The sequence below is a fragment of the Pavona decussata genome, unplaced genomic scaffold, assembly GCF_977016875.1.
Source record: "Pavona decussata unplaced genomic scaffold, jaPavDecu1.1 SCAFFOLD_19, whole genome shotgun sequence".
Lineage (NCBI taxonomy): Eukaryota > Metazoa > Cnidaria > Anthozoa > Scleractinia > Agariciidae > Pavona > Pavona decussata.
In genome coordinates, this window is record NW_028145442.1 from 3,181,453 (window position 1) to 3,199,741 (window position 18,289).

At 39.2% G+C, this 18,289-nt stretch overlaps 1 protein-coding gene across 2 annotated transcripts; it reads left to right on the forward strand.

Annotated features, from left to right (window-relative positions):
- Positions 1 to 3,306: 3,306 nt before the first annotated feature.
- Positions 3,307 to 10,847, forward strand: LOC146487090 (growth/differentiation factor 6-A-like). Of its 2 annotated transcripts, XR_014858122.1 has the most exons (5): positions 3,307 to 3,622; positions 6,482 to 6,902; positions 7,441 to 7,630; positions 8,998 to 9,375; positions 9,408 to 10,847. XR_014858122.1 is itself a non-coding variant. In XM_085090270.1 (4 exons), exons 1-4 carry the CDS (start codon positions 3,370 to 3,372, stop codon positions 9,184 to 9,186), a joined length of 1,053 nt encoding a protein of 350 aa, XP_084946396.1. In that variant the 5' UTR covers positions 3,307 to 3,369; the 3' UTR covers positions 9,187 to 10,847. The 2 variants fall into 2 exon arrangements, 1 of the variants encoding a protein (XP_084946396.1); XM_085090270.1 differs by having other exon boundaries at positions 8,998 to 10,847.
- Positions 10,848 to 18,289: the final 7,442 nt, after the last annotated feature.

An 18,289-nucleotide genomic window follows, 5' to 3' on the forward strand; every position in this document is an offset into this window, starting at 1 on the left:
AAGTTCGAACTAAAAATTTCCTGTTTTGGGGGGTAAACGTTAGAAGTGTCTTCATGATTTCTCGATGCAAAAACAACAGCCACAAGCAACAAACTATTGTTGATGTGATGCCATCCATTTTTATATTTTTTTTTTCATCCGCAGATGACGATATTGGACTTCTATATCTCAGTTACTTCTACGGGTATATTACGAATTCAAAAAATATCCAGTTGCCAGTTGGCTTGATAGCTCAGATAGTAAAGCACTGCACTGGCATCGCAGAGGTCATGGATCCATGGGCGTAGCCTGGACTTTTTCACAGGCACGTTAACTTCTTTTGCCTCCTTTCAACCACGCCATTTAACTTTTCTACGATCTCAGAAATGCTTCTTGTTCTTGCGTGGCTTTTTGACGTGTTTACTATCTGCGAAAAAGCTTAATGTGTCAAGCAACTAAATTCTATGGTACAGTTCACATTTTGATGGTGGTTTCAGATGCATGTTCATCTAAACTCTCAACGCTATCCTCGTTCAACCAGTCTTCTTCAATATCTGCTGATGTAGATTGGCGCTGAACTCCACCAGTATGCCCAGTGGTCTATTGCTATAACAAACACGGAATTTTATCTCGATGGAATTCGAACCCACGACCCCCGGATTTTGCCGTCAGTACCACGGCACGTCCGGTTTGCTCCAGTTTATCTCGTGTGGACAACATTTTCATTACTAAGGACAATACTCAGTAGGAGAGTAAATGATTTTCTTCCAACACTTAATTTTACAACGCTGAGTTAGTTCTCTGATTTCTCAGGTTTAATTTGTTGACAGTTTGTGCCTTGTTACATTTTTTAAGCTTGCTGTAACGCATGTTTGCGAGACTTTGAGTTTGAAATATGGGGCGTTTGATGCCCACCGCGCGATGACAGTATAAAAGCGCCACGGCGTTTATGAACGTTTTGGACTCTTTCATGTAGCGCTTATTCAGTTAAAAACCTCTCATTTGCCAGAATAGAACATAACTATTTAAGTAATCTTTCTTTCTTTTTTTTTTCTTAAAAAAAAGATTGGTTTACAGCGTACAGTAATAATGTAGACTAAGAGATCTTTATCAGTGTCTCCTACTTTTTTTCCACTGTTACACTTAGCAATAAGCACCGTTTTAGAACCTAATTGCTCTAAAATAAGAGCCGCATTTTTGTTGAGGGGTGTGGCGCTTATTCATGAACATTGTTTTTCTGTTGAGGGGGTCCTCATTCGGAGGGCTGCGCGTTTTCGAGTAAATACGGCCTCTGTTTTCTTCTCTGGCTAGCAGGAAAAAAAAAAAAATAACTAGCCAGGAAAGAAAAAAAAAAACGAGCTTTTTATATATATTTCCTATGCATTTTCTTAAATGATAATCGGGTTATCAGCCCACCCCTGTTTGGTTATCATCCCTGCGGATTTCCGTTCAGTCTAGGCATTTGCCCCAGGCTATGATAACCCAGTGATACGAGAGGAGGAGCAACCGTTTCCTTTTATTGATTTCCTTTTAGTGATTTTTAACCATACTGAGTCCTGTTTCGAATAGAATAAAATAGAATAGAATAGAATAGCATAAAATAGATACTTTTTTCAGACATTGCAGCCATAGGCTGAATTACTGTACATCTTGACTAACAATCATAAAAGTGAATGAAATAGAATGAAACACATATCTCAAGGTTAAAACTTAACTAAAATGTTCATAAACTGTATGCTAAGCTCCTAACAAAACTCTTCTTACAACGAACGGTCTTACAAAGGGGGCGAACGAACCTTTCCGAGTTCCTGAGCGAGTAATCGCAATTGTTTCTAGCTGGAAGAGGCTTGTGGAGCCTATGCTGCAGATTTGTAGTAATGTCATCAAACAGTTTTAGTGTCAATGCTTCCCTCCTTTCAAAAAGTGTGCAGAGACCAGATTGACCTTGGGCATCCCTGTATGACAGACCGGGATAGATGATCCTAAGTGCGTATCTGTCGAATCGGTGCGTTGGTACTCCAGAATGAGAATGAAGTTATTGTATGAAGACAACAAACTTAACCTACCAAAATATTTTTGGAGAGGAGAATGCAGAGAAAAATATTAAACTCCCCAAAATCCCAAACCCCGCATTTTAAGCCAAAAAAAATCCTTTGCTCCACATATCAACTCATTACTGAAGTGGTAGCCTTTCACATACATAAAACAAAACATTGTCCCCCTTTATTATGCTTAAAAGATCGACCAAAGAAAATACAAAGAATTAATCACTCCTGGCATCTATTTCTTTTTTCTAGCCGCACGCCTAACCTTTGCGTTATCCGACAGGTTTTTCCTCCTCAGTCCTATTTCTACTAATTATTAATCGGTTCACAGTCCATTTTTGCGACCTTTTGAAATGCTTTCCCCTTTCGCATACGCATACTGCGAGGGTGAAAAGACGCCTTTTCGGGTGCAGCTTCCCTTTATTCCCCGCTATTTTGAGTCCTCCCCAGTCCCCTTCCCCCTTTCCAGGACTCAAGTTTGGTCTTCAGATGATTTTACCATTCGACATAACATTGTACAAAATGAGTGAATACTGGGAGAAATAGAATCGTTTTGCTTTTAATTTTGTACGCGTGTCATTTTCCACGTTCAGTCATTCCGGAGCGATATTTGTTATTTCATTTTCATTATTGCTTTCAATATCACGGCGGGCAGTAAAGCCGTGTTTTGAATCTGGACGTCAGACAAAAGCCTTACTGTAAGAGGGTTACAAAAAAACAACGCTGAGCAGCCACGAGATGCTGTCCGTTGGTATGGTTATTAATCATATAATATACCAAACACGAGGAAAAGTGTTTCATCCGATTTCCAAACACAGATAAGTTGGTTTAAAAAATTAACAATGGCGGTGGAGTCAGTTTCTAAACCAGCTTCGTGGTGTTTGAAAACCGGATGAAACACTCATTCAACTGTTTGATATAGCTTCTCAACGCATTCATGATTCTGGGAGAAATTCGAAGCAAATGTCATTAAATTTTATGATAATTAAGATAATATTTCCAAACCTCCTTCCAGGTATAGTGAGTTCCTTTGTTTTCTCTTCATCTAAAGAGTTTGAGAATCACACTAGTCGGCGCTTCAAATGCGACCTCACGTACGCCGAGCTTTTCCGGAAAAAACATAACAACTTATTTTGAAAAAGCAGTCAATTATTTTACGTAACATTTGTTTCCATTATTGCACCAATCCTTTCCTTTGTTTGGTAACTTTATAAGGTCAGTAAAGTTATATGTAACAAAACAAGAACTATCTGCGTGTATACTGAATTCCTTGACACACTTACTTCAGTATCGTGGGCCCCGCGTTTGAGATAAGAACTGACTTTTTCCTCTATGGTTTGACATCATGAAATGCTATCTCAGTTTTCTTTTGATAGCAGCCTATTCTTTCAGAAATGTCTGCACGATTGCAAACGTCAGCTTCGTAAACGAAACGAGTCATTCTAGTTTTGAAAATCCGCGAAACAAAGTGGAAAGAATGGGCGCCGACGTCCATGAATTTCTGGTCGACATGTACTTCGCAAACGCAAAAGGTGATGGAACTTTGAAAGGAAGCTCAGAACGGTCCTTTCCTACGGTCCATGGCTTCATAGGTCAAGGTACTATCGCTAATTTCTTATTTTGCTTTCACTATCAGAGCTCAGACTGACACTTGTAAGCAAGTGTTACAATTTCAGTCGTTTCGGAGGAAGACGAAACAACAAGACAACTGAACTGTTCAAAGACGCATACTTTTTTGCTCATTTTCCTCTCCTATCAAGGGCAAGGATCCTGGTTGCAATTTCAGACAACCGTATTAGTCTTCCAACATTTTGGCCCGCCGAGCACTAAAAATCATTCAGTCACCTCAAAGAGTTTCTGCCGAAAACCTTTAAATTCGTTATGGAAGGCGGCATTGTTCTCACTCAGGACTCTGCCATCAACGTACACTGGACGATTCTGGGCTCTAAGCTGCTGGGATTGTGAAAAAACGGTTAATTTGCTCTGTTGGTTTTGCCGTTTTTCTACCCTTGAGCGTAAGAAAAGATAGTCATCAACAAAAATGGAAATTCATTCTGTTCAATAGTCAAACACTGTACATGCACCATTAGTCGATAGACCAATATATCATTCACACACTCAAAAACCGAGAGTTGAAGGGACGTGATAGAAGTACTGAAATTATCGAAACCAAATCTTCTTCGGCTCCCATTGTCTCTGAATGTTACGCCTGACAAGAGATTAGTCTGACATTTCAGTGAATAGAAAGTTTATCAGGTGATCCAATAAGTCGATCAGATGATTTTACGCAATGAGACAAGCGATTTTTCGAAACTGTCCACGAGTGGTTCAAGTGCTTTGCGTTTCGTTTTGCTCGGACCGTTAGGCCCGTCAATTAAAGCTGACATCTTAATGTAGAGAAATTGGATAGTTTTTCAGCTAACGAAGGGCGAAAACAACCGCATACGTACCGAATAGGTTTATTTGGATCATAAACTTTGCAGTATACAGTTTGGATTGTTCCCCTTCCTTTTTAAAGACAAATGCAACTTCACTACATGAAGATACGCCTATACCTCTTTGATATGCATTTTACGTATGTAGTTTCAGTTTGATCTAAACTGATTAGGTTTGTTATCCGTGTGCCTAGCGCCTGATCTCAGTGAAGATCTTAAAAGGGAATGAATTTGGCTTTGGAAAAAACAAAAACTTATAATTGGTAAACATGTGCACTGAAATCTGTTTTGGAAACCTTATACTCACAATTTTGCCGTAAAAATCTGAAAATTCACCAACAGGCCGCACATCCCTGCTCCGAACAAAACATTCCCAGGATATATTAACATCCACTTACTGAAGGTGGACGAGGGTATGTGCGTGTTTGACTTACGTGGTTCATTTTCAAGTAAACTTTACCGCGTGTTAGTAAACCCACGCTCCTGAATGCTATAGCTTACGGTCAATGCGACAGATCAATGCCACGGTCAATGCTACAGCTTACGGTCGCATGCCTCACAACAGGATCAGCCCCGCCAAAAAAAGCCATGGATTGATAAACAAGCCAAAACATTTTAAGTGGTCGCTTCCGTTTCAGTGTCGTCTAAGTCCGTTTTAGTGTATTTTGTTTTAATGTTTATTGCTCAGTAGTTTCCAGAATTGCTCAATAGTTTCCGGAAATCTTCTTGACAAGCATAACAGAAGATCCCGCCACAAGAAAGGGACTAGGATGCGTTTAGGGATTAACCCAAAACAGTATCTTCGAACTTAGACTTAGAGCATGGCTAAAGCCATTCCCTCCTTTTTTGTGGGTAGTTCACTGTATAGTGCTTTACCCACTATGTCGTCAGGCATGTAAGAGCGAGTGCGGTGAGTGAGTGAGTGAGTGAGTGAGTGAGTGAGTGAGTGAGTGAGTGAGTGAGTGAGTGAGTGAGTGAGTGAGTGAGTGAGTGAGTGAGTGAGTGAATGAGTGAGTGAGTGAGTGAGTGAGTGAGTGAGTGAGTGAGTGCGTGAGTGAGTGAGTGAGTGAGTGAGTTTCTGTAACAAACAGGTCCGCAGCGCGTGCACAGCACCACCCACAACAGCAGAAAAAAAAAGATAATGGTACTATTATAACGTTTCCCACCAGCAACTGAAATTTCCAGAGGAAGTGAGGTCACCCAGTTTAGTTTTAGTTTAGTAATTTAAACTGAGAACTTCTTTTACTGTAAGGACCTTAAGCATCGCCCATCCTACTTTTGGATTTACCAGCCTTTTGCTGTAAAAGCTTCCAGGGGTCGTTAATTTTGGGTTGCTGCAACGTATATGCGCCATATATCTGCCTTATAAAACGAGACAAATGTTACTGTTATACCTGAAAGAACACACTCCTGAAACTACGGGCAGCTTGAAGACTGGTACGAGTGAAGGATTATGGGATCGTTTGGGTAGACGGATGCAAATTTTAACTGTCCACCAGACCCAGTTCAATTTTTCGCCTTAGAACTTTATTTACCCAAAACAATGTTCTCTGTATGAGTGCGCATTATACGTTATTAGTGGCCACACAAACACCAGACAATTTTCCAGTGCTGTGATAATAATGCAGTTGCGCTTATTTCGTACCTTATAATTATCAATACCAGCATTTTCCCATACATGCCTCGTTTACATAGTCCTTGCCGTGGCTCAAATTTCAATGGCTAGGTTTGGCTTTCAAAACAAGTTCCGAGATAAAAATTAATTCCCCTTTTAGATACAAATATTTCGACATTTTCCAACAAGAATGACTAATGTGATCATGGCTTCATTTGCAGAAACGAAATCTAAGATGACAGCCACCGGCTTGCTGTTTTTATTTGTCTGCTTTAATTTGGACAGAAAAGTTACAGCTGTAAAACTATACGTTAAAATTATCAAATGTTGATCGATCAGTCATTTCCACCAGTTCCCAAGTTCCCACCATAAACTCAGCTTTAACGATTCGTTTTCTTCATTTACAGCCAGCAACAATACTGTTGTCTTCAACCTGAGCGACTCAAAGTTTGGAATCAACGAGCGCATCTTGTCAGCTCAAATCCGAGTAATGATTGAAACTACAGGTGCTCAGCCACCCTTCCCCTGGTATACACGCCTTGTGATGTTTGATCTGCCCAGCCGCAGACCCATTCACTCAGTTCCATTTCAGGGGGCTAAGGCAAGGTGGTTTGCGGTCCCCGTTCGTTCGTTAGTCAACAGATGGATTTCCTCGAAACGTCTCATCCGCAGAATACATTTTAAACTGCTTTCACATAACTCGGGTACAAACATGTCATTCAAGGTGACTGGAGACTCAGAGGAAGCACGAAATGAACGACCACTGCTGATTGTGAAGACACTTCCCACAAAAGCGAAACTATTTGAGGACATCGCATCTTTGATAAGGTGAATATTGATCACTAAGCCTGTAGTTACTAGATTTACTTCATTCTGTGACACACGGTATTACTGTAAACATCAGAAAGCTAATTATGTGGCTTTTTAACGAAGCTTAAGCATACTGACCCGTAGCCTGCTTCCAGTGATTGTGTAGCAGGTGTAAGAGTTATTAAATTTAGGGCGATACTTTGGGAACCCGTAACCAGGGAGACTTGCCTGCGATATTGTTCTCTACCCTGATGCGTTTTACCAGACCTACCGAAAGGATTAAAACACGCACAAGTCAGTACGTCCCTAATACAGAATTCATCTGTAAATTAGATTTAAAATAAACACGCGAGCTCTTTACACTAGGGCGAAGGAGGACTCTCCTCCAAGTGATTTCCGAAATGCGCCCTGGATTAACTAAAAATAGCAACACTTTCCTAAAATGTTGTGTAGTGTTAGCCGCTGTTCTTTAATAATCAAGAACAAGAAAATTTAAAATTTGTATTGCATTGCATGAGAACACAGAGGATTAACGAGTCAATCTGCCTTTTTTAAGTCCTAGGAAAATGCCAAAGCTGACACACAAGTCCAGATTTTCTCGTGCAGTCCGCGATGAAGGACGTTGTTCTATTCGTCCATTGAGAGTACATGTCAGGAAGCACCTTAATTTTAAAGATGTTCTTTTTCCTCGCGAATTCGATTCCTTCAGGTGTGGAGGAAGATGCGAATTCCCGCTGGATACAAGTGTAGGTTCACTGCTAATTTACTTGAATTTCAGTTTCTGAAAACTTGGTTTTAACAAGCTGTGTTTCTCAGTTTTTGAGAACTTTTTTTGGAGGTCCGGGCAATAGTTCAGGGAACTGAAGTGTAGTAATAGGCAATAGTTTCAGTAAAACCCCCATCTAAGCAACAGAACTGATTGAAGACCAAATGTCAACAGAGTTGATAATGTAATTTGACCACCATAAAGCGATTTCGCCCGAGTGCTGACGTTTCAAGCGTCAGGGCGAACTGCGTGATTGAAAACCGGACTAACGATAAACGACCTTCTCTTGGTCAGTGAAACTGTGTTCAGTTCATAAAACAAACTGTTTTCCTAAGCCAGTTGCAGTGTAGTGATTCACTCTCAAACATAAAATATTCAGAAATAATTGCATGAGATCGGTGACTTACATGACTAATATGAGCTGGCAGCCAGCAAAGTGCAAGTTGAAGATTGCAATTATACTGCTTGCGTGGTCCAGCTGCCTTCGTTAAAGCAAAAGTTATGATTATTCGATACAAAAAAAAATAGAAAAAGCCAGCTAATCCGAACTCTTTTTGTCACTTATACATCAGTCAATTTCGGCAGTGCTCACCCCCCCCCCCCCTCCCCCCAGGGAAATAGTGGGGATTTTTTCCACATTGTTTGTCGCGGTAGTTGGGTATTAACCTACCCCAGGGAATTTGACGCTGTCCTGATTGTCACCTCACAGCACTGTCACTTAGCTTCCTTTTTTATGATAAGTTCTAAGGAGGACAAAGATCCACAGAACAAACGGTCACGGGAGAACTGGGAACGAGTTATCTGAGACTAAGCTTGGACTGAATTAGCTTTGATTAGAATGAAGATAAGCCTAGAAACGAAGAACTCGTGTTGTTGTTAAACTGTACCACGTCTGAAATCATTTTTAAATTCATCATCTTCTTCTTCTTCTTCTTCTTCTTCTCCTTCTTCTTCTTCTTCTTCTTCTTCTTCTTCTTCTTCTTCTTCTTCTTCTTCTTCTTCTTCTTCTTCTTCTTCTTCTTCTTCTTCTACCGTGCGGCGTTTGAATAGCTCGTTTGTCCCCGACAAGGGGAATTTGCCAGTTTGTTTAAAATGTTCGAGGGCACTGATCGATGGGCACTGCTGCAAACAACTGATGCACTAGGGATGTGAAAAACTGCTACTTGCATGTTTTTTTTTTCCGATTGCACATTTTCCTGACAACGGTTTCATGTTTTCCCGCCTCGAGTTTTGATTGGTTCCTGATCGATTCGGGTTTGTTGTGGTTGGCTAGAGGAAATTGTATTTAGTTTTCCTTTCGCTCTGTATTGTTGTCAGCTTATTTAATAGTCAATGATTCTGTTCCAGGTTAATCCAACTGAACACGCCATTATGCAAACCATTCTTCATTCGAGTGGTCTCGATGAAGGTGCTGGGGAGCCGTGCTGTGTACCTACAAAACTGCGAGGATTAACCGTGTTTGCGATACAAGGAAGAGAACACATAATTACCAAGAAATTCCCAGGAATGATTGTTGAGGAATGTGGATGCCGCTGAGTGACAAAATGTCTGACAGACTGTAAAATGTCTTGCTTCAGTTTGTTAAGTTCCTGGGGTCAGATTCACGAAGGCTTCCTAAGTTAAAATGTATCTTGTTTCTTAACAAAAGCCTAATGTTGGAATAACAACAGACTACCTTATTATAGGAAATTAACAATGCACGTTGACAACGCGAAGAAAATTTACGTTACACTAAATGAACGCGAATTTTTCAAAAGTTAGGTTTACATGCATTAAATTAGCTCAAATTTTTCGATAAGCATCTTGCTTTATTTACTGCGATTTTCATAATTCTGCAAACTCGCACTTTACATTTCTGAATGCCAAACTGCGTTTTGGCTTCCGTCAATAAAACCTTCCAAGACAAGTGCACGGATGTTTCTAAGTTTTTTTTAAAGCCGAAAATTTGGTTTGAAGCCTAACTAGACCCTATCAATTCAAAAGATAGTGACTCTGAGAACCAATAGAGGAGTCATGGACTAATAAGGTTTTGTAGTGAAATGAAGGTGTTTTAAAATAACAATGTTGTAAAATAGCGTGCATTAAATTTACATCGACATAAAGATACATGAAATAAACGCGAATTTTGTAAAATCGCGTTAATAAAGTGCATTGTTAATTTCCTATAATAAGGTATTGTTCAAAGACAATACTTAAGATACACCTTAACAACAACAACAATTTAACTGTGAAGGGCTTAGTGAGTCAGGCCCCTGATTATTTGATTTTATTGATTATTCGCTGGGCAACTTAAAGGCTGCGTTTCTTTTGGCAAAATCCAAATCCGGATTTATTAAATCCAAATCAGATTACACCTTTCTTTTGAAAACCCAGCAAAGGATAATTACCATATGATCTACTTTACCCGGTGTTTAACAAAACCACGTTAATTCTAAGCCATTTTCAATTTTGCCAACAGTCATATCAGCTAAACATTGTCTGCTGCTGATGGTAACCAGAAGGCTTGCATCCCAGATTAGAAAACTATTTATCTACTTAAAATAAAACACTTATAAACAGATTTGGCTGGAGGCCCACTGATTGTCTTAAGCCGCGGCCTAGGCTAGACTCTGTTTAAATATCTGGCCCTTGAAGTCACGCAAACTGCCGCGCCAGATCAGCGCGTTCCAATCATAAGCTTACTCATTTTTGCCAACTTGCGGGCATATTTCTTGCTCAGAAACAGCACACTTGCCTCCAGAAAGTAATCTTAACATCTAAAAATGCTTACCAAGAATATTTTGTTGAGCAAAAGCAAATCAAGTCAACAACAGCCGCCTACTCCAAACTTCGAATGTTTGGCGCCAAAACATGTCATGTTTGCAAACAACTAGAACATGTTTTTCCCTCCCGTGAACACGCTCAGATGCAACCGACGGCATTATGATAAATGTATTACACTTTAGATTACAGACCTTATGCAAAAATAGATTACATTTTAATATTCTTTTGTCTGCATTCAAATTAGCCCTACTAACCTCGTTCAAGGTAAAATATTCGTTGATTTATGATCTTTAGAACGAGGTTAGTAGGGCTAATTTGAATGCAAACCAAAGAATATTAAAATGTTGGCCATAAATACAGGTAATACAAGTCTCAACTTTTATCTATTTTAATAGATAAAAGTTTAAAATCAAGATTTAGCTCATATCGATAAACGTAATCAGACCTTCAAAATGACATACTAAAATAAAATTTGGCCTTGACTGAACTCAATGTTTATTTTTCTTTGTTTCAATTTGTCCGCTTAACGCACGCAGGTTTGACTGTAAACAATAAGGACATAAAACTATCACGTACGATCCTGAATGACTCACCGAGCACACATGGTGCCTTAATAGAGTTCTTGAGCGAGCAATTACAACTATGTCACTCATGCACGAGTACTCCCGAGGACTGACATGGCAGCACTGTTTCAGCGGTCCGCGCATGAGCGGTTCAGTCAAATCTGGTAGGATACAGCGGCAAAATGAGTGCGCATGCTCCGCAGATTTGTGATTCGAGCGAGAATCGATTACGAATACTCCACTTCAATCGCCAAATTCACACCTGTTACCACGATAGTTTTTTTGTTGAATAAGATATGTAATAGAGGAAGTTCGAAGGAACCTTTGCTGGAAGCGGCAACCTTATCTATTTTGATTTGGGCTTATCCCCACGAAACGAAAACAAACAATGGGAATTTTAAAAATCCCGCCATTCTAGCCGCGTAAGATTGCTCGCGCGTGACGAACATGCGCACTCATTTTCCCGCTGTGTCATCTAGTAGTAGTACAGACTACTATTTTTTTATTATCTTTAATAGTGGCGGAAAAGGCACAGGAAAAAATGGCAACCACTCACTCACTCACTCACTCACTCGCTCACTCAAAAGCAGCTGCACTAGTGTAATAACACCAAAAGTGCAACTGTGGTATATGAAAGGGGCCGTACCGTTTCGGTAAAATTTGGTGTGGGAATGGCCGGGCAAGGATTGAACCTCCTGGGGGAGACTATCCGTATGAAGTGCCCTTAGGGGTACGTGCGAAGTGACCCCCGCGAGTTTATACAAGGTGCCCCGTACAGTACAGGTCGACGGAAGAGATGTTACTTTAATTCTAATGGTCAGAGCGCACGTGATTTTTGTCTTTCAGTGAAACATGTTGAATAATCCAATCAGATTGGTTTATTTAACAAAAAGTCACGATTTTCGTTTACCAAGTCTTTGACTTGTACAATTCCTTTTTTGAACCAAGCGTTATAAAATATAGATTTTCTGTCTACTAAGATGTTAAAGTTGTTCCAAATTGTTTCATTTTCTGGGGATTTTTCATCACAGGCAGTTAAGAGTTTAAATTCTTGCTAATATTTCAGTACAACATGATAGAAGGAAGGGAGATTTTGTAGGTTTAGTAGATTAATATCAAAATGACAATTTGTTAAAAACGAAAGACCGCCATATAGGTTTACGGCTTGTTCCGGAATTATTTTCCAGTAGGCGTCACTTTTTCATTTAATCTTTAAATCCAGGCGATTTTCAAGGCTTTGTCCATGATTTCGAAGTCCATCATCTTTAATCCACCGTGTTTTCTTTCAGCAATGATCGTCTTTTTTTTAATTTTTGCCGTTTTCCCTTCCCAAATGAAATTAAAAGTAAGCCTATTGATCCTCTTCACTAGATATTCGGGAATACCTAGTACGGATGTACTATATATAAGCTTGGATAAGCCCAGAGTTTTGACGATTTTTATTCTTCCGATCAAAGTGAGATTTCTTCTTCTCCAACAGTTGATAACTGAAAGGTAAATTTTCCACTGTAAAGAGATGAGTGCTGACGTTTCGAGCGTTTTCGTCAGGACATACTCTGGCTAATGCACATAACGTCAGCACTCGAATCTCGTTACGGTGGCCAATTTACCTTAAGTTATCAACTCCGTTGATAAACCAAACATTAGTTTCTACTCCCCAGCGACGCAGCACCGCAGTTTCTTTAGAAACTAAACCCCTTATCTATTAAAAACAGAAGGTTTTGTTTTTTAGCGACATAAAGACTTCACCTGTAAGACAATTCTCTGATGTCAAAAATGTCGTTAATTATTCAACAAACGGCTCAGTACCTTTCCAATTCATTAGGGAACGAAAAATAATTAAAAGATTTTTTTCCTGGTACTGCTTCGGTATAGGCTAGTCTACAACATCGGACGTAAGCTGTGTGCTAAGATATTTTCATTTGCCGATTCAGTGTTAAATTGCCACCATTTTATAAGAAATGTAAAGTCAATGACATCTATACACCCGTACATGTTAGTCGAAGACAATTCCACTATTCAACCATTCTTCTTATTTTCCAAGTAATTATTCCTTGTCTATGGCTGCTTAATTAAAGCTCAGTTGCTGTGAATATCTATTCATTAGAGTAAGCCAGGCCGAAACGAAAAAAGCTTGGGTGTGTCCTGCAATTCTTTTATGTGCTGTTTCAAACCCTGACATCTTTCGAGCTGCTGAGATGAAGAAAGTTCTTGTCCTGTTTTTATTGTGGTGTCTGGCTAACCAGGTCTCGTCAAATCTCGTTAGAAGTCGATGTAAAAGACTAGGAGGGTTCAGAGAGCCTAAAACAGGTATATATAACATTTTATCATATTTTAACTCCGTGCTAATGATATAAGAGTAAAAACTGTATCCTCGAGCTGCGGGAAAACAAAATGCAGGTTTAGTAAGCCGAATTTGGTGAAAGCCTTTTGCAGAAGAGTCACGTCTCAACCAAACACAAACCTTGTAAAAACGTTCATAGTTTCTTAATGTTTTCCTACCTTTCTTAAATTTTTGCCACCGGATAGAATCCTTAAAGAGTGAGCTCTCTAGGAACACTTTCGACTGATAAGCTGGGTATATATTGTTTGGTATATTTCTTAACTGAAAATTCACAAATGTCTTCTGCTAGCTGATGCATTTACGTTCGTGTTTCAGGCAAAAAAAACCACCGTTATTTTAATATCACAATTACGAGATGGAAGTGGAAAATGTCGGAGTAACTCCTTGAATTCAGTTTAGTTTTTAGATTTCGCAGCAACTTTATACATTTGATTTTGTCTTTATTTTATAACCTTACAGATCCACAGACAACCACTTTTTGTTGAGCACCTCAACAAGGACTAATTAAAGAGCAAAGAGCAGTTTGTTTCATTTGAACATTTACTTGATTATAATTTCGTTTGGCTCTTTTTGCCCTCCTAAATTAAAAGTTACGGTTCAACTTTCTGCGTCAAATAAGTTCAAGTTAAGTTATAAAGGAGTATAAATAGTTTACATAAAAACTTGTCGTAATTATAGTTTTGAAATAAAAATTTGTCCAATTAATTCTTTTAATTTAATATTTCAGTCCCCATAAGTGTTGAGCGCACGGAGTTAACGCACCTGCTCACAAGACAATGGCTTAGGAATACAATCTGAGTTTCTAAAGGCGTCAAAACTAATTAGAAGAAAAATTATTGGCTGCTAGTTACAGCTTGGACAACAAACGATAATTATGTTTAGAAGAGAAGAATTAAAATTTAGGGTTTAAAAAGTCGATTCACTTTGTCCAGTAAAATAAAATGATGTATCACAGGAAAGTACTGCTTCAAGGACTTTCATTTAAAAGATCATCGCATGTTGTACGCAACTTGAACTGTTGCCGGAAGAAAGCCGGAAAATTTAGGCTTGAACGGAGATCGAATCCATGTTCTTTGCGGTACCTCTGCAGTGCTGTCAATAACAACTGAGCTATCAATTAAGGCAACTGAGAGCTGGTAAAGAGCTTTCATCTGTTTAGTCAAACTTTAAAACATTTTACTCTGGCATAGCTCAGCACAAATTCGAGCGCTATGGAGTCTTTATAGCCCGAGGCAAACTGTTTCCTTTTATCCTATCAGACTGTATCAAGCCGGTTTTCCTTATCGATAAGCATCATCATCACCACCTCATTTTTTTTCTCCATTAAGGCATTATTTGTTCCTATCTGAAAACCAAAATTTAAGTTTAATTTATTTTTTAAGAAAAACTTGCTCTTATCCGGCAGATTATAGCCTGTTTGGTCACGTGATTTCCAACATTACAGTCCCGGATGTAATCTCTTGCTCGTTCGAGTGCCTGAGCAGCCAGCGGTGTTTGTCGTACAACTTTAAAGAAACAAACGATGATGCGACGAACATCTGTGAACTGAATGACGCAACAAAGGACGCCACACCACATGACTTTCACGGAAGGCCTGGTTACAAATACTACGACACTGAAAAGGTTTGCTACTGTGTGTAGGAAGGTTGGGAATTGGTCCGGTGTACAAACCAAAATGCAACAGCGTATTTGCAGTGCATTTAGGTTATGCCTATGGCTTATGCTTAAAGCATGGCCACAATTTTCAAATTCTAACGTTAGGGAATTCAAACTGAAGTTTTTTGCGAATGGGTGAAGGGTGGAGTAAGAACTCCCTATTTTCTCAGGGTATCTGAGAAAAAATGGAAGTTTACAAAGAAAAATTTACTAGTGTGTTATTCAGCTTTACAATTTATGGAGGAAAAAATGGTACTTTTTGACTGAATTGGCCAAAACATCACTTTGTGGATTAAATTGACATGACAGCCAAATCCTTTTAGTAGAACATTTGCAAAATTATACTTTTATTGTCCTGGTTTCCAGGCTCCCTCACAATGCGCATCGTCACCGTGTTTAAATGGCGGCTTGTGCGTGGAGACGTGTTTGATTGGTCAGCATCAGATCACGTGCGAGTGCAAGCTGGGAACAGCTGGTGACAGGTGTCAGTTCATACAAGGTGACATTTTGTTCTTTTACTCCACGTTTGCATTGTCTTTTCTCTAAGGTTTGCAATACATCAGGACTCGAGGGAAAACAAAACTAATTAGTTTCCCGAGGGACCATACATTAAGTGCTTTGTTATATATTTAGATTTTCCCTTCAACAATCACAGCAAAACAAACAAACAAACAAACAACTGAGAGGGCAACAACTGCGGAATTGTATCCCGGTCGGGATACATTTGTATTTGATCAGGGGCACGTGACCAAGAATCAACCAATCACAGTGCTCGTTTTGTTGAGTGAAAGTCTAGGTATATAACAATAAAAATTATTTCCCAAAGGAAAAGTATCTTATTGTTTTCCGTTCCTCAACAAAATGATGGTTTGCATGTGACGTCATGGCGACGATGTTGGTGGACAGAAACAAATAAGGTTTTTCTCTTCTGGGAGTTAATTGCCATTTTTATGCAAACTATATGAGCAAATTTTCTTTTGTCTTGTCCACCAACATGGCGGCAATGCAAACCACCTATATGACCGACGTGAACACACTCTATAGACTTGATTCATAAATGGCACCAAGACGAAAACATCAGGTGATTTTTCGAACAAAGAAAAATCCACACTCACTTTTTATCAATTTTTGCCAATACCCATGGAAAGAACTTGAAAAAAAATAAGTTGCAATCCATTTCTATCCTTGCAATCCACAGCCAAAGGATATTATTTAACGCGGACATAATTTGAGGCATAACAGTAAATTTTTGAGGGTGAACCCAAAAAGCAGAATACTTGATGTAAGGAGCACAATATCTCCACCCCTATCAGTACCGCTATTTTTTATTTTCATTTCACGTATGATTGTGCAGCAATTACAATTCACACTGATTGCTGAAATACTGAAATACTTATTTCCATTTCGCTATGTTACTCTACGTTTGATCCTGATTTTGAATTTATTTCTTTGACTTCTACTATTCCGTTTCTGTTTCAGCTGATTTGTTTAATTACGACGTCACTTTTCCAAACAAGAACGTCGTCGCTGTAAGCCTAGGTACGAAAATTACTCTGCAGGCGTTGACGCTGTGCATGTGGATCCAGACAATCGACCCAGGCCCTTTTCATCTCTTTTTGTACGTGATGTGGAATGGTGCCAAGGAATTGTCGTTTGGATGTCAAAATAGTGAAGACTGTGAAATACACTTGCTTCAAGAATCCAGGTTAATAACTTCAAAACTGCACCACATACTTTCTTTCTGTTTTTATTGATTCGGATAAAATATAAATCAATCGAACGCTGATCAAAACCACGTGATTTGCCTTTTAAACAATATTTCAGCTGGCGGTCTGCCAATCTGTATATGCTTTCTGTTTGCTCCTCCCAAATGCCCTTGAACTGATCCAAGAAAATCTGGTGAATCGGGCCTTAATCCGCATAGCCAACACGTGGTTTTGTGAAACCTCGGGCCCCTTGAAGAAGTAACCAGTTACACTGAACATAATATACACACTTACAATATAACAATAATAATATTTAATGAGAAGACTTATTGTTATTATAGACGTCATAAAACTTCCTCTCTTTCCCCTTGCTGAATGTCTACAGTTAAAAGAAAACCGCAGTACTGAAAATAATTAAAATTAAAAAAAGAAATGTTTTTATTAACGTTCCTGATTAAGATGCTTCTTTTTACAATGAATAACAAAATCGTTCTCCTTTGACAGAAAAGTTAGCCTGATATCACTCAACGACGGAAAATGGCGCCAAATTTGCGTCACATGGGAAAGCGCCACAGGGACCTGGAACATATACCTTGACGGATCGGTAAGAGGCACTGGCAGTGGCCTGGGAACTGGACTGGCAATACACGGCGGAGGAAGGCTGGCGTTAGGGCAGGAACATGAGAATTCCACCGGCCAGTCTTTTAACCACAACAAATCATTTGCTGGTAACATCACTCAGTTTAACTTATGGGACAAAGTGCTGGAAGAGAGCCACATCAAGAATATATCAAATTATTGCTATACAAATTCCATTGGAAATGTTGTCATTTGGAGCGAGTTACAAGTACCACTTCGTGAACTAACAGAAATTGCATGGAATTCCTCTTGTAACGCTACAGGTAAAATGCCAGATTGATTGATTGATTGATTGATTGATTGATTGATTGATTGATTGATTGATTGATTGATTGATTGATTGATTGATTGATTGATTGATTGATTGATTGATTGATTGATTGATTGATTGATGCATGAATGGTTAAATAAAAAGCCAGCCACAAATTATTCGTGACAAATTGCTGCCTCGACATCATATTTATCCATAGAGCGATATACAGTAAACTAACACGGTGGCATTCCTACATTTTTCCTCTAGGTAAAGAATCAAAATTTATCCTTTATTTCCCACTTCGTTCGGCGAGCGACGCTGTTGTCCCACCTCTGTCAATGCCATCATTGAACGCAGGAACAATTTGTTGGTGGATGAAGAACTCCCTAAAAAATTACAATGTTTTCTCTTATGTCGCACCTGGTGAGCAGAATCCAGCGCTTTCTCTTCACCTTGGAACATTGTGGAAGTTTCATCTCGGTTTAGCGTCGTCCAAGTAAGTCATTACCATGAGACGTGCCATTAACTCCTTAAAGAGGCTATATCACTTATTTTTTAGTATATTCGAACCCCTGTTAAGCAATGCTTAAGGACGGTGCCTACTAATACAGAAGTATGTTTGCGCAGTTTATGATTATGCGCAAAAAGCGTATTTTAGCAAGGGCTGTTGGAATGAAGAAAGAAAATTGGGGGTAACCAAGCATTTTTCAGAGAT

Bases quoted from the DNA above. Each gene is read 5' to 3' on its own strand.
- LOC146487090 (XM_085090270.1), top strand. From the start codon at position 3,370: ATGAAATGCTATCTCAGTTTTCTTTTGATAGCAGCCTATTCTTTCAGA. The intron at 6,903-7,440 runs GTGAATATTGAT...GCCTTTTTTAAG, and splicing joins GACATCGCATCTTTGATAAG to TCCTAGGAAAATGCCAAAGC. The intron at 7,631-8,997 runs GTAGGTTCACTG...ATTCTGTTCCAG, and splicing joins AATTCCCGCTGGATACAAGT to GTTAATCCAACTGAACACGC.